The sequence below is a fragment of the Ambystoma mexicanum genome, chromosome 5p (genome assembly GCF_040938575.1).
Source record: "Ambystoma mexicanum isolate Mex_15411 chromosome 5p, UKY_AmexF1_1, whole genome shotgun sequence".
NCBI lineage: Eukaryota > Metazoa > Chordata > Amphibia > Caudata > Ambystomatidae > Ambystoma > Ambystoma mexicanum.
Window position 1 is genome coordinate 190,909,269 of NC_090930.1, and position 14,544 is coordinate 190,923,812.

The window sequence follows — 14,544 nt, forward strand, 5'->3', positions numbered from 1 at the left end:
TTTGATTCAATTGTACTTCTCTGGATTTATCCCATGAAGAGAATTTCTTTAGATTGTTGCTAGACTATAATCACACCGGAGGAAAACCAATCTCACCAAGGCATTTGTGACTTAGTCACTTCCACCTTTCTGTCCTCCTAATAAACCACATCCATCACTTTTTCTCTTTTCAAGATCTGGAAGCCAACCGTTGAGTTTAAAGGTGCTTGTCCACTGAACCTTACTCTTAGTCAGAAAGTGGAATGTAGCCCCAGTAGGGAGAATAGAAAAAAGTTGTGTGAGGCACAAACGAAAAAATCTAAGATTATGCCCACAATTAAAAACAATAGACATAACTCTAACATGAAAGACCTCTGCATGATATGCAGTGAGGACGAGATATTGGACCTCAATCAGTTGAGCGAAGAGAGCATATCTCACTTACAGCTCAAACATGATTTGAAGCAGTCCAAGGGGTGCGCTTATAAACCATCGAAACTGCCAAAAGCAAGATGGGTGGTAATCCAGTAAAACCCGAGACCCAGGTGCTCGAAATAGGAATTACTGCAGCAGAAATTTCAGAGGAAGGTTCCAGGGGTACTACCCAACCATTGGAGTCGGACACGAAAAAGCAGCAAATACTATCTAACTATTTCCCTCCTAGTGGAAGAATGAAGACACACATAATGAGGTCCTTTAACTCTGGCATGTGTCTTCCTTCCACTAGCTCCGGTGAAAATTCTCAATCTAATACTACCTTAGTTGACTTCATCACAAAATCACTCACATATGCAGATGCATGTCCATCTGCGACCTTTGTAAATGTCACACTACCATTGGCTGCATCCACCAATAATTTACTACAGACCAATATGTCTAAATGTAGTGTGTCTGCTGGTTGCTTTATGCCACTTCCTCACAAATGCACTCCTGCAGGTAGTAGTCACCAGTATCATATTATACCACCTACTATGGTAACTCATGGTCAGACTTTGCAAACTCAAAGACCCCTTTCCACTGATGGTGAGCAAAGCTCATACCAGTTAAATAATCAACTACTTGCCCATCTTCTCAGGTCCAATCAAGTAGTACAATTACACCGACTGGACCCGTGCCGTTCTCGGTTCGGTTTGCAATAGTCTGATGAAAGATGGCAACCCTATGACTGTGCTTCCCGGGATAACAAATAAGGAGGCTGTCACTAAAGGATCTGCTCAAAGTGGGCCGGCTGATGCTCCTACTCCCACTCCCTCAGTTGATCTTGCCATTGTACCTTTGAATATTTGTGAGGAACCTCCTCCCTCTGTAAATATCACAGGTTGGGTTGGTAACGCAGGGTCTTTGGGTAATAACCGATTAAACCGCTCATTTTTACTAGACCTAATCACACAAATTCCCTCGCTACGAATTTTAAACTCAAGGGACTTTTAAAGGATATGTTTATCCCATCATCTCCTATGTAAAATCAGTAATTATATCAAAACTTATTTGGACGCATAGATCTGATTTCTTATATTTTGGGATAACGCTCCAATCTTTCAAATCAGAAGAGGGGACTTGGGGGTTTTTGCAGTATCAGGAGGTCCAAAAAGGGATTGAAGAAGGGCAGACCACAGGGGGCACCTGTGATCAAGCGGATGAAAGAAGTAACATCTCCCAACTTCTATCCAAGGCGAGCACTATCAAAGATTGGTCATAAGTAGAACCATTAATGAAATTTATTTTTGTGAATAAACCTGATACGAAACCCGCATAGCATGTTCAGTGTAATAAATTCACTATTCTTTCTTGGAACCCTTGTGGTTTCAATAACCTCTCAAGGTGGTTTGCCCTTCTACAGTCTGTAGATTTGCCTAATGTTATTTTGATTCAAGAGCCCATGGAAGTAGATCAACTGTTCTTGCAAGGCTTCAGGACCTTTGTTCTCCAGCCTATAAGGCAAAAGAAGGTCATCCCTCTGGGGGACTCGCAATTGAAATTAATAATGCTATGGATTGTGTAACCAAACTCATTTTCTCCTCAGAACACTTGCTAGTTAGGAGCTATGCTCCATGGAAAAGGTAAAGAAGCACTACTTGATGGTGAGCTTGTTCTGGAATCCTCTTAAAGTCTCCCAAGAAGCTCTATTCAATCAATTAGACATGATCTTTGAAAATGCATGTATACAAAATGTAAACTATGACATAATTGTCAGGGGTGATTTTAATTCATGCTGCCTAGAAAGCTACCAGGTAGCCCGCTTGGAAATCTTTAACAGCAGCATGCTAACACATAAGCGAAGAGGGGAAAAATGGATCTCCTACTTCGCCAACTGGGACATGGGGTTTGTTGAAATAGCGAACTCTGGTAATACATTTTTTTGGAGGCAGGGCCCGTCAAGCTCTTTGATTGATTTTGTCTGTGTTTCCCACTCTATTTCTACCCTTTCTGATTCTATAGGGGTCCACAATATTAACCTTAGCGATCTTGCATTGATAACAATTGAATATTAACATAACCATGCCTATGCATGGAGTTGACACAGTGCTGAGTCTATTAGAAATTGATTGTCTTCCTATATCACTAAGATGGAACCCCAGGCTATGTCATCGAATTACAGCTTTGGTCTCACTGGACTTGGACAAAATGGAGAGGGGTATCTTCCAATAACTTACCCCATCTTGCATTGATGAAATCGTCACTAGTATTGTCTTCAAAACATTGCAACTTCTTATTAGTCAACAAAACGATAGGAGACGAGTTGATAAGCATCCATTTAACATGAAATCAAAGATACTTAAGCGCTGCAGGAACAGGGAGTTAAGATCTTTGAGGAACAGCGGGCTATGTAATGTCCTGTACAACGCAAAAATAAAATCAATCTTACAAACTTATAAAAATAAGGCAAGAATAATTAAGATTGAAAATCATAACATCGAAAACCAGAACATGATAAAATACATCTGCCAACATGATACAAAAATCCATATGGTCTCTAATAAAACAGTCTAATTCCTCAGCATAGAGAGGACTCTTTTTCTTCCATTCCAGTTCTAGTTTGGATGCAATACATAAAAAGAAAGTTTCAAATCCCCCCTGATTTTAAGGGAATTTGTTATCTGAAACCCCTGAAGTCATCAATATCTTGTAGTATACAATATATTGAGTGGGCAATTGGAAAATTAAATCCTTCCAGAGGTGCCGGCCCAGATGGCATACGGCAATGCGTCTATAAATCGGACCCTGGTCTGTGGACCTTTATTTTGAAAGCCAAATTTGACCTTATCGCGTCATCACTCTCCTTTCCTGATACTTGGGTATCCTCGATTATTGTCCCCATCTTCAAAAAGGGTGATTGAACCTCCGCTGAGAACTATCGACCCATAGCTCTCACTGATGCCGCGGCAAAGATCTTTTCTATTCTTATTCTACATGATCTGGAGAACTACACCTCTTCACACGACATCTATTCAAACATTAGATTGGTTTTCGCAAAGTAATGGGGATGGCTATGAATGCCACGATAATATCACACGTTCTGGCCCAAACCAAAATCAAGGGTTCTTCCCCGGTGTACATGGCCTCATTAGTTATGTCAGCTGCTTTTGATTGTATAATCAGAATCATTCTATGGAATAAAATGAATACCCTTGGAATCCCCACTCTTTAATCTATTTGATTGCACTATTGCATGAAAACACCTCCAACACAGTCAGAATAAAAAGGGAAGGTGCGAAGCCCAATCCCTCCTGACATATGTGGGTTTGAAAGAGGGGTGCAACTTAGCTGCCACTCTTTTTAACTTATACCTATGTGATTTAGATGACGTATGGAATGACACAAATACATTCCCGGTGAGATTAGGGGCCATCCGACTGCATTGGATCGCTTTTGCAGACAACAACATATTGTTTGATTCAACCCCCTTTGGACTTCAATATAAAATACACATTTTTGAAACCTTTGCCCGTAGACATAATCTTGGACCCAACTCTTCCAAAACTAAGATATTTGTACTTTCTGCAGGTAGAAAACTAAAACTGTTTAGATGGATGATAGAAGGTGCTTTCATAGAGCAACCTTCTAAAATTGTTTATCTAGGCTATAATTTGACCAATGCCTCATCTATCAACACTTGGAGTGACAATCTTAATGAGAAATCTCAGCCACTCCTGTCCCAAATCAAAGTGATTTACGCCAAGTACTGTACATTTTCAATTCTGCCCCTAACAGATTTCCTAGCTTTGAAAGTTGAACCTGTGCTTCAATACGGCCTTGACATGTCCCTATACGACATTAAACCACTTCTTAATTCCATAAAGGGTCGTCTAACGAAGTCTGTACTTCTTTTAGCATTATCCATTCCGAACCCTGTAATTCGACACAAACTAAGTTTAATTTCATTGGGATCCAGATTTGCGTGGAGATCTCTGTGCAATTTTAGTAAAATGTTGGATCCTCCCAGGAATTTCGATTTATCAGGACTTTCATGTAATGCTAACCAGTAACGGTCTTCTTATTGTATTGTATGAGGGCACAACAGATATTAGACAAACTTGGGGTCACACGTAATGATCTGTGTATCCGTCCAGCTTCTGTTAAAAAGAAACTTTATGAAATCGACTGGATCGATACTATAGATGACTTGAATAAATATAGCACGTACAGGGAATATGTTAAATGCTTTAGGAAAAGAGAACCGCATTGTCCCTACCTAACCTCTTTTTCGTGTCGTTTTTATGCGCTTGAGACTGAATCAAATCCACACTTGTGAGAGGGTGGCCAACTGGTCATGTGAGAAAGGTATCAAACCTGTGATACAATGTAGGTTGCCTCTGTGTCAAGAATCTAGGGAAACATTGAATCATTTGGTATTGGAATGTCCACATTTCACAGAAACTAGAACAAACCTTGTTAGTAGATTTGTGAACGAGGTAGAAGGTTCTTGTGAATTTTTGTGGGCACGAATGATGTGTGGTCACACCAGCCCCTTGCCATCACTCTCACCCATTTATTGAAGATAATTGAGACAGCTCTGAATACATATTAATGATGTGAAGTGTCATGTTTATACTATTTCTCTCTTTGTAATGTGGTGTAACTTGAGGGTTGCAATCACATGAGAATCTAACTCAGGGCTGTGCATCTTCGTTCCTTTATTTATTCGAATTAACACTGAGCAGTTTGACACATTTTTGTACAAATTCATCTCATTTAAAAAATTGAAACCAAATAAGTAGACTTCGAATTTTAACACAAGTATTTAAGATTTTGGTTTCTTCCCTCTCCTCCTACTTTGACATGCTTTTAGTATTTGGTAAGAATCTTTCAAATTAGAATTTAATTGTCTGTTGTGACCATGAGTCTTTTCACACATTTGCGTGCTTTGCACACACGAAAATAATTCCGTTAGTATGATGTTTTATGCAATTTTATGATGATATGCTATTTAGTGCTTTTTAAGAAACTGGGAATTTTGTTGTATTTTTGCACATTTGGGCCCCTTTTTGCACAAACTGCGAGATTTGCACAAGAACTCTGTTAGGGTTGCTTCCTCTAAGTGTGTGTTTGAGGTGTGTTTGTTTGTTGTAGGAAAGGAGGTGTTAGGGTTGGCTCTTATACTGCATGTGTGCTGAGCCAGGATTGATGTCACCATCAGAATGTAGGCTGTGAGTCTGGAGTGTGCGATTAGAATGTTTGGAGTTGAATGGGTTCTAACCCAGGCAGTTAGATTAAGTGAGCCTGGGTGGTGGGAGCCAGTGGGCTCCTATCCCTTTCCTCTTTATCTCCTAATAACTATGATGACATCTGATCCTTGTAACAGAAGGACCTTAATAAAGTAACTACTATGCGTACCTGGCCTGTGTATCCTGAGTGTCCCATGGAGTGAACCCTATGACCAAGAGCCGGTCATAACAATTGGGGACGAGGATGGTCCAAGGTATGGTGAAGGAGGACCTTGGAGTGGACACCAAGTGAAGCAAAAGGAGATACAGGTACCTGTGTGATGTCATGTGAGAGAGGAGAAGAGACTCTGCTGCGGGGGGCGCAGGCAAGAGGACAAGTGAATGAAAGGAGAGAGGGAGAGCCCACTGCCCCCCATAGACTGTTTGCACCCACCACCCAGGGCTGTTTGAGCCAGTCCACCAGGGCTGGAAGGGACAGCCTGTCAGAGGAGACCCCTGGGAAGAAGGTAGAGTGCCCTCTTTGAGGCCAGGAGACATTAGAGGCTGTCCAAGAGTCTGGAGAAATGGAAAGCACCCAGGGCTGGAAGGGACAGCCTGTCAGAGGAGACCCCTGGGAAGAAGGGAGAGTGCCCTGTTTGAGGCCAGGAGTCATTAGAGGCTGTCCAAGAGTCTGGAGAAATGGAAAGCACCCAGGGCTGTTTGAGTCAGCCACCAAGTACTGCTTTAGTCAGCCCCCAGGGCTGTTGCAGGCGGCCACCCAGGGGTGTCGGAAGCATCCTACCCCATGGAGCATGGGGCAAGGATGGCCTGTTGGAGTCTGCCAGGAGCAGGCCCCCTGGTACATGAGGTGACATTGGCAGGGTTGCATGAGGCTGCCCAAGTGTGCCACCATTTCCTGAGTGACTATGCCATCATTATTTAAAAAGGGGAAGTGTAATTTCCATGCCAAGTAAGCGTAATTGTGCCTTTTATGCACCTGGAGGCTAAAGGTTTTAATGAGAATAGACGCTATGCTGATTTGGTCTGAGGTGGGGACCACGCACTGAGAAAATGGTTACTGTTTGGGTTTGGGTATGATAGTAGTTTTTGGGGATGATTAGTTTATGCTTGCAGAAGAAATTTTGGAGTTTCATTTAAAAGTAAAATGTCATAATGGATTGAGCAACGATGTGGCAAGTAGTGACTGAAGAGTACTGTTGTGCATTAGTAGTGAATTAACATGAGAAGTATTAGTGAGAATGATGTTGCACTGAGAATAGGAGATGCATTTTATTTTAGATGTAACCATTTTGAGGCATTGCAGGTTGGTTTTAGAGTTGGCCCCAGTTGGCAACATGGACGTTTAGGTCTCATTTAAAGTCGGTTTCCACATTTGTGTTTTGACAGGGGTTGTGTGTGAGTGGCACATATGAGGTTGATTGAGGTGGACAATCAAAGGGTGTTGATCCTATTATGCTTAGTATAACGTTTTGAGGCATTTTAGCATATTAGGTTGCATGTTTAATGGCGACATGGACTTTTAGAAAATGTGACTTGGATGTACTATGTTTCAATGTTCTGATCATCCTAACACTATGTTTTGCTTGTGTGTGTGTGGTGTGAGATTTGTGATCTTAAAGCACAATAAGAGTGATGTTGGTCATTAATGGTTACCACAATCTTTGAGGCATTTTAGCATTTAGAGTTGCCCATGCTTTGGCAACATGGACTTTTAGGAAATGAGATCTGCAATTTATAATGTGATTATTGATATGTCATTGCAATGCTTACTATAACCATTTATGAGGCATTGTAGGCGTGATGTTTTGTTTGTGCGTGTATGGATGTGCAACCCATGATGACTGCTAGAGTGACTGCAGCGCTCCTTAGCAGTTAACATTCTATGTTTGGCACTCCTTGCCCACCGCATCGCCGCTCTCTGCCCTAATTTCCAGTGCTATGCGGACGATACCCAGCTCATTTTCAGGCTACCCTCAGCCTCCCCCTCTCCTTCCCTCATCTCTGAATGTCTGTCTGCTATCCAGGAATGGTGTGCCGCCAATGACCTCTGCCTTAATGCCAGTAAGACTGAGATTCTACTCATCGGTACACCCACTCCCTCCTTCCCTGCAGCTCTCTGGCCTGCCTCCCTTGGCCCCCTCCCTGCTCCTACCTGCAATGCAAAAAACCTTGGGGTCATCTTCGACTCCACACTCTCCTTCTCTCCTCATATTTCTGATGTCGCTAAGAAGTCACACTACCAACTGCACCTCCTCAGAGGTATTCTTCCCTTCCTCTCCTTCCCCCAGAAGCTCACTGTCTCCCGAGCCCTGGTTCTCTCGAAGCTGGATTACTGTAACAGCCTCTATCTTAATCTGCCTGCCTCCACTCTCCGCCCTCTGCAACTCATCCAGAACAGAACTGCGAGACTTGTCCTTGGCCTCAAGCCCAGGGACCGTATCTCTCCAGGACTGAAATCTCTACACTGGCTCCCAGTGGCTGCGAGGATAAAGTTCAAAACCCTCTGCATTGTCCACAAGGCATTCTGGGGCCTTGGTCCTAAATACCTTCAACTCTCTCTTCCCAAATATCTTCCTTCCCGAGCCCTTCGCTCATCCGCCTCCAACTCCCTCAGGGTCAGCCGCTTCTCGAAGCAACGAGCTGGGGGTAGATCTCTCTCCACGGCAGGGGCCTCCCTCTGGAACAGCCTTCCTGCCTCCCTGAAACTTGAGGAGAACCATCTCCGGTTCCGGAAGCACCTCAAAACCTTCCTCTTTGCTTCTGCTTTCTCTCTCCCTCTCCCCTGCTGAACAGCTAATATTCTTCACTGAAACTGCACTGATTCTGCAACTGGACCACTCTTAACGGCCTCGGTCCTGGGCCCAGCCACTCTCCACTTGCACTGATGCCCTGGAATCCCCTCTGCACTGCGGGACTGTCTCTGTATCCCTACAGCCCCCCCCCCCTTTCCAGCACTTGTTCTGCACTTACCTTGCACTTGCCACCAGCTGGCCCTATTTATTTTTTTTACTTTACGCCACTTACCTTGTACTGCACTTCCCCCCCTCCCCTTCCCCTTGCACTTTTCCCCCTCCCCCACCCCTGCACTTGCGCGATCTGAATGACACCTGGCCTAGTAGGATCGTTGTCTGTCTCCCCTTGTTTCCTCCTCTCCCTGCCTCGTCGCGCCTTGAAACACCTGTGTATAGGCGCGTTACAAATGCCATATCATATCATATCATGTGGGGGTTGTCTGTATTTTGAACATCCTGTGTTTCATGTGTGTGTTGGAGTAGTATGTGAATGTTTTAGTGTTGGTGCATGACCAGTGTTTGGTTTTGAAATCTTTTGGTGCTTTTTGGAATGTGTTTTAATTGAGGTACATGACCAGGGTTGGTCAGGGGACTCTGCAGAGTTGGAGGTGTTTGGTGTTTTGAGGCCTTGCGGGGTCAGTGAAGTTACTAGTGGTAGGCTAGTATAGAAGCTTGTTGGAGCTTTGATGAATTGGTTAGTGACTCTGTGGTGTCCAGAGGTACCTAGTAGGAGACTAGTACCATAAGCTTTGCGAAGCTGTGTTGTTGTGATGATTGGGGGCTCTGAGGAATTCACGTGAAGTTTAGTGAAGCTTTTATGTTGTTTTGGCTTGTGGCTCTGCGGAGCAGTCCAGAGGCATCTAGGAGGGGACTAGTGCCTGAAGCTGTGTGAAGCTTCTATGTTGTTTTTGATGGTGTGTAGCTCTGCAGAGTTTACTTGAAGCTGTGTGAAGCTTTGATGTTTTTGGTGACTTTGGAGTTGTTAAGGTCCAGGGATTTCTTGGAATCCTGAAGATGCACGTGACATTGCCTTTAGTGTTTTCTTTTACCTTTAGGTGACTTTTGGAATTGTTCTTGAGTCCACTCTTGATTAATTTCAGAAGCCTGGCAACGTTTCATCTGCAGCTGTGTTCACTTTGGGGTGTTTATTTGGTTTTGAAGGGCTCATTTGTTTGGCCAACATTTGTAGCGTTATGCTGGTGGTGGTTGTTTAGTGACAGCTGGTTGTGTTTCTTTATTGGTATGATGAGGTGAGTGACTGGTGATTAGGTGTGTCTGTGTTGCTTGAATTTTGGATTGGATTTGACACTGGCATGAGTTGTGACTGTGGTTTCTTGGTGACCCGGGTAGATTGTTGGGTTGTTAGTAAGTATCTTGCGCAGTTACGACAGTACCTGGTTTTTCACGGTTTTGGGAGTTAGTGCTCGGAAGTGGCAGTTCGAGGTTCCTTTGTGGCAGAGAGGAACAGAAGGAGCTTTGTGTTTGGTTGGTCTTGGTAGTGTTTTGGTTTGTTTGCCGAGGTGGGCAGTTAGTGCTCGAAAGTGGCAGTTCGAGGTTCCTTTGTGGAAGGGGGGAACGGAAGGTGATTTGTGATGTTTTGATTGGTTAGGACTGTTAGTTGTGGCGGCTGGGACTGTCGTAGGATGTTAGTTACGCCTGTTTCTTCAATCTCTAGCGTTAGCGGAACTCTGCTGAGAGTGAGGTGTGTCTTGCTGTTGTGAAAGAGTGTGTTGTTCTTTATGCAAGAGGAGGAGGTGTTAGGGTTGCTTCCTCTAAGTGTGTGTTTGAGGTGTGTTTGTTTGTTGTAGGAAAGGAGGTGTTAGGGTTGGCTCTTATACTGCATGTGTGCTGAGCCAGGATTGATGTCACCATCAGAATGTAGGCTGTGAGTCTGGAGTGTGAGATTAGAATGTTTGGAGTTGAATGGTTTCTAACCCAGGCAGTTAGACTAAGTGAGCCTGGGTGGTGGGAGCCAGTGGGCTCCTGTCCCTTTCCTCTTTATCTCCTAATAACTATGATGACATCTGATCCTTGTAACAGAAGGACCTTAATAAAGTAACCACTATGCGTACCTGGCCTGTGTATCCTGAGTGTCCCTTGGAGTGAACCATATGACCAAGAGCCGGTCATAACAAACTCCTATTGCACTATGTTCGGGAAATAGAACAGTATTACTCTAGGTTTCCTTTATACTTTCGACTGTGATCAAATATATGTTTACACAGCGGAATAATGTAATTTCATGATGCAATTCCGACGATGACCATCTGATTTTATGTTGTAAAAGTAATGATTCTAATCTGTATATTTTTTTTCTTTGTTTTATATATATTTCATAATATAAAGATGTATTTTGTAAAGATTTTTTTTAACCACAAATAAATTTAAAAAAACAAAAATGTAGCCCCACCCATTCTAGCTTTGACTGTGCATTGGACTTTCTGTCGCCACCTAAACCTACGTTCCGCTTCCGCCTTTCCCCAAAGGATCTGGAACCCATGGGTTTATCAGTGAATTTTCCCTGAACTGTTCCTTCTCCAAATTATCATGCACGTTCCTTCTCTCCTATCAACCTGACCAGATCCTGGAATGCGTCCCATGGGTTTATCAAGGAATATCCCTGACCTTTCCCTATCTGTCTCACTCTTCTCACTTCCTCCCTCCTTCTTCTAGTAAGAAGCTGGAATGCAACCCCAGGTTTAGGCTGTACATTTCCTCTGACCTTTCCCAATCATCCCACTCTTCCCTCTCTCATCTCCTTCCTCATCGTCAAGATCCTAAAGGCAGACCCCTAGGTTCAGCTGAGAATGTTCCCTGGCCTTTATGCCTTGTCTCACCCCCCTATCTGCATGCTGAAGAGATGAGTGTATTACATTATAGCATGTTCTAAAACACAATAACTAAATGCAAATACATTATAAAGAGGTGATATGTATGCGTATCAGTGATCCAGTATTCATTATCCACCTTGTCAACTATACTTGTCATTTGTAACTCTGGAACTCAGTGCACACCTATGCATAAAAGTAAAAATATGTAGTAAAGTATTTTGACTATTTAAATAAGGGACCCGTGCCTTAATCTTAATCTGCCTGCCTCCACTCTCCGCCCTCTGCAACTCATCCAGAACAGAACTGCGAGACTTGTCCTTGGCCTCAAGCCCAGGGACCGTATCTCTCCAGGACTGAAATCTCTACACTGGCTCCCAGTGGCTGCGAGGATAAAGTTCAAAACCCTCTGCATTGTCCACAAGGCCTTCTGGGGCCTTGGTCCTAAATACCTTCAACTCTCTCTTCCCAAATATCTTCCTTCCCGAGCCCTTCGCTCATCCGCCTCCAACTCCCTCAGGGTCAGCCGCTTCTCGAAGCAACGAGCTGGGGGTAGATCTCTCTCCGCGGCAGGGGCCTCCCTCTGGAACAGCCTTCCTGCCTCCCTGAAACTTGAGGAGAACCATCTCCGGTTCCGGAAGCACCTCAAAACCTTCCTCTTTGCTTCTGCTTTCTCTCTCCCTCTCCCCTGCTGAACAGCTAATATTCTTCACTGAAACTGCACTGATTCTGCAACTGGACCACTCTTAACGGCCTCGGTCCTGGGCCCAGCCACTCTCCACTTGCACTGATGCCCTAGAATCCCCTCTGCACTGCGGGACTGTCTCTGTATCCCTACAGCCCCCCCCCTTTTCCAGCACTTGTTCTGCACTTACCTTGCACTTGCCACCAGCTGGCCCTATTTATTTATTACTTTACGCCACTTACCTTGTACTGCACTTCCCTCCTCCCCTTCCCCCTGCACTTTTTCCCCCTCCCCCACCCCTGCACTTGCGCGATCTGAATGACACCTGGCCTAGTAGGATCGTTGTCTGTCTCCCCTTGTTTCCTCCCCTCCCTGCCTCGTCGCGCCTTGAAACACCTGTGTATAGGCGCGTTACAAATGCCATATCATATCATATCATAATTGATATGATGGCCAGTATTGTAGGTAACATATCAATTGAAAACTGTGTGATGGTCATGTGTGCAGTGTTTTAATGATTATATGTGTGGTTTCAATTGAAACCGTTGTTATCAATGGTAAACAATGATTGAGTGATGGTCTTGCCTCCTTTAAGAATTCGCAGCCTTATAGATATCAATTATATTAGGAAAATAAATAAGCGGAATTGAACTGGGGAAGACTGAAATTGATACCAGACACATAAAATGATACCACAATACTTTCACATAAAAACCACAGCAGAACGAAGCCCGAACAACAACCAGGGCAAAACAAGCAGAGCAACTAATGTACGTGTGTAGAGTACCATCTTCTGGGCTCTGCATAACTTTCAAAGACCACTGCATATAGACATGACTCACATCACATCATAGAAAGGTATTAATGGCAATCTGTGACATACATGTTGTGATTTGTAAGATGCTAAACTGCAATGGGTATTGCTTTGTGGGGCTGAGTGACGATTCGTTAATGCATTGCTGAACCTCATATGTCTGTAGAGAAATTATAACAATAGGGTAGAAAAGCTGTTTAAACGGGGGGGGCTGTTTAAAGGGGGAAGGGTTAGGTGGGTGGGCCCCAAATTAAAAAAGAGAACAAAAATTAAAGTGTTATTAAAGTGTCACTGAAAATGTATGTCGTTATTTTGGTTGTCGGTATAAACACATTGAACACACTATGTGTGGGGTTAATGTGTCTGAACCGAAGTCTGTGGCTAGTGTTGGTTGCATGAGAATTCAAAATAGATCGTGGGGACAGGGAGATTTTAGGTGGCACTGAGCAAGAAGAGCAAAATTTAGTTGGTTGAATTGTTCGTGATTGCAGGACAATCGTTTGCAAATGTTTGCTTTGCTTACAACGGTAGGAAGGACACTGAAATGTGTCTTACCTTGTTGACCTATGTACTTTTACAACTTAGACTGCATTTTGATTGTTCTTTGCTAAGTAGTCTCCATACTTGCCTTTGGCTTGCAGCGTTCCGTGCCTGGCCAAATGACTGAATATCTTTCTTTCTAGGGAACTGAAGTTAGATCGGCCCAAAGTGACATGCTGGAGTCAGCTGTGCGGTTACCCCAAAAGAGTCACAGAGATTTTAGTGCACAGTGTGGAAGGTCTACAGCAGCAAGACTTGTCTGGAGGTAAGTGACACGCAGTTGGACTGGGTGACTTTCTAGCACTTTCCAGGTGCCGCTCAGAATCTGTTTCCATAGTGATCATTTTCCAATCTAGCGCATGCACAGCGCAGAAATCAGAACTACAATAACAATTGTTCACTTTTGCTTCAAACCCTCCTCATCACATTACCATATTCATGTTCTGCTGAGGCCATGATGTATTTTATGCAGAATGTAATCAGAAGAAACTGTTTTCTGGAACAAGATGAGAATTGTTTGTTGCTCATAAATCACTATTTTTACATTGTTTTAATAAGAGTGAATTTGCCTCCCAGTATCATTCTTTTGCCTCAAATTGACGTGACAGTCACAGTTCCCGGAAAATGAGGCAATTTGCTATTTTACTTTCATATTCTGGGCTCAACACTAGAGAACTGGGAAATCAATATTTGTGGCTATTTTGTGGCTTATAAAACTTCCTGATTACGGAAACAAATTTTTGTAAAAGGTGTTTGATGGTTTGAGCCTGTCTTCTCTGTAATGGGTGGGACTGGAGTACCAGCGAAAGTTGCAAAGACAGAACTGTTTGTCCTGCCAGGTACAACTAGTTCATTCTAAAACGGCTGCTCATAGCCTCCCATATGAGTCAGTTTGGGGTCTCACTAAGGTGCTCATTTGCATATTTACATAGAGTCAACTGCAATTCTCCAAGGTGCTGTTGAGGATTACTTCACTGTTTGGGAAAGAAAATGATACCTGATACCACAGCATTTGCTCTGATCGTTCATCAGTAGTCTGACATCTGCCGCAGCATATTAAAGATAGAAGGGACCTTTTCTGCCTGTACAGTTCATCAATCGCAGAGCCGAGAATCTTCAAAATTTCAAATCAAATTGAGAGACCTGATTCGCTGCTGCTAAGAATTTTACTTTAAGGTTGCTAGCCGGCACCAGCTTCTCCCTAGTCAAGCAAATAAAGGAGCCCAGATATTTAAAATGG

At 43.5% G+C, this 14,544-nt stretch overlaps 1 protein-coding gene across 1 annotated transcript in view; it reads left to right on the forward strand.

The window, feature by feature from the left end:
* Window positions 1-14,544, forward strand: part of CAPN6 (calpain 6) — an 831,133-nt gene that overhangs the window by 720,912 nt on the left and 95,677 nt on the right. Inside the window, exon 11 of the mRNA XM_069612607.1 lies at window positions 13,448-13,569. Within this exon, the coding sequence (XP_069468708.1) occupies window positions 13,448-13,569 (122 nt within the window). The remainder of the gene's footprint in view (window positions 1-13,447; window positions 13,570-14,544) is intronic.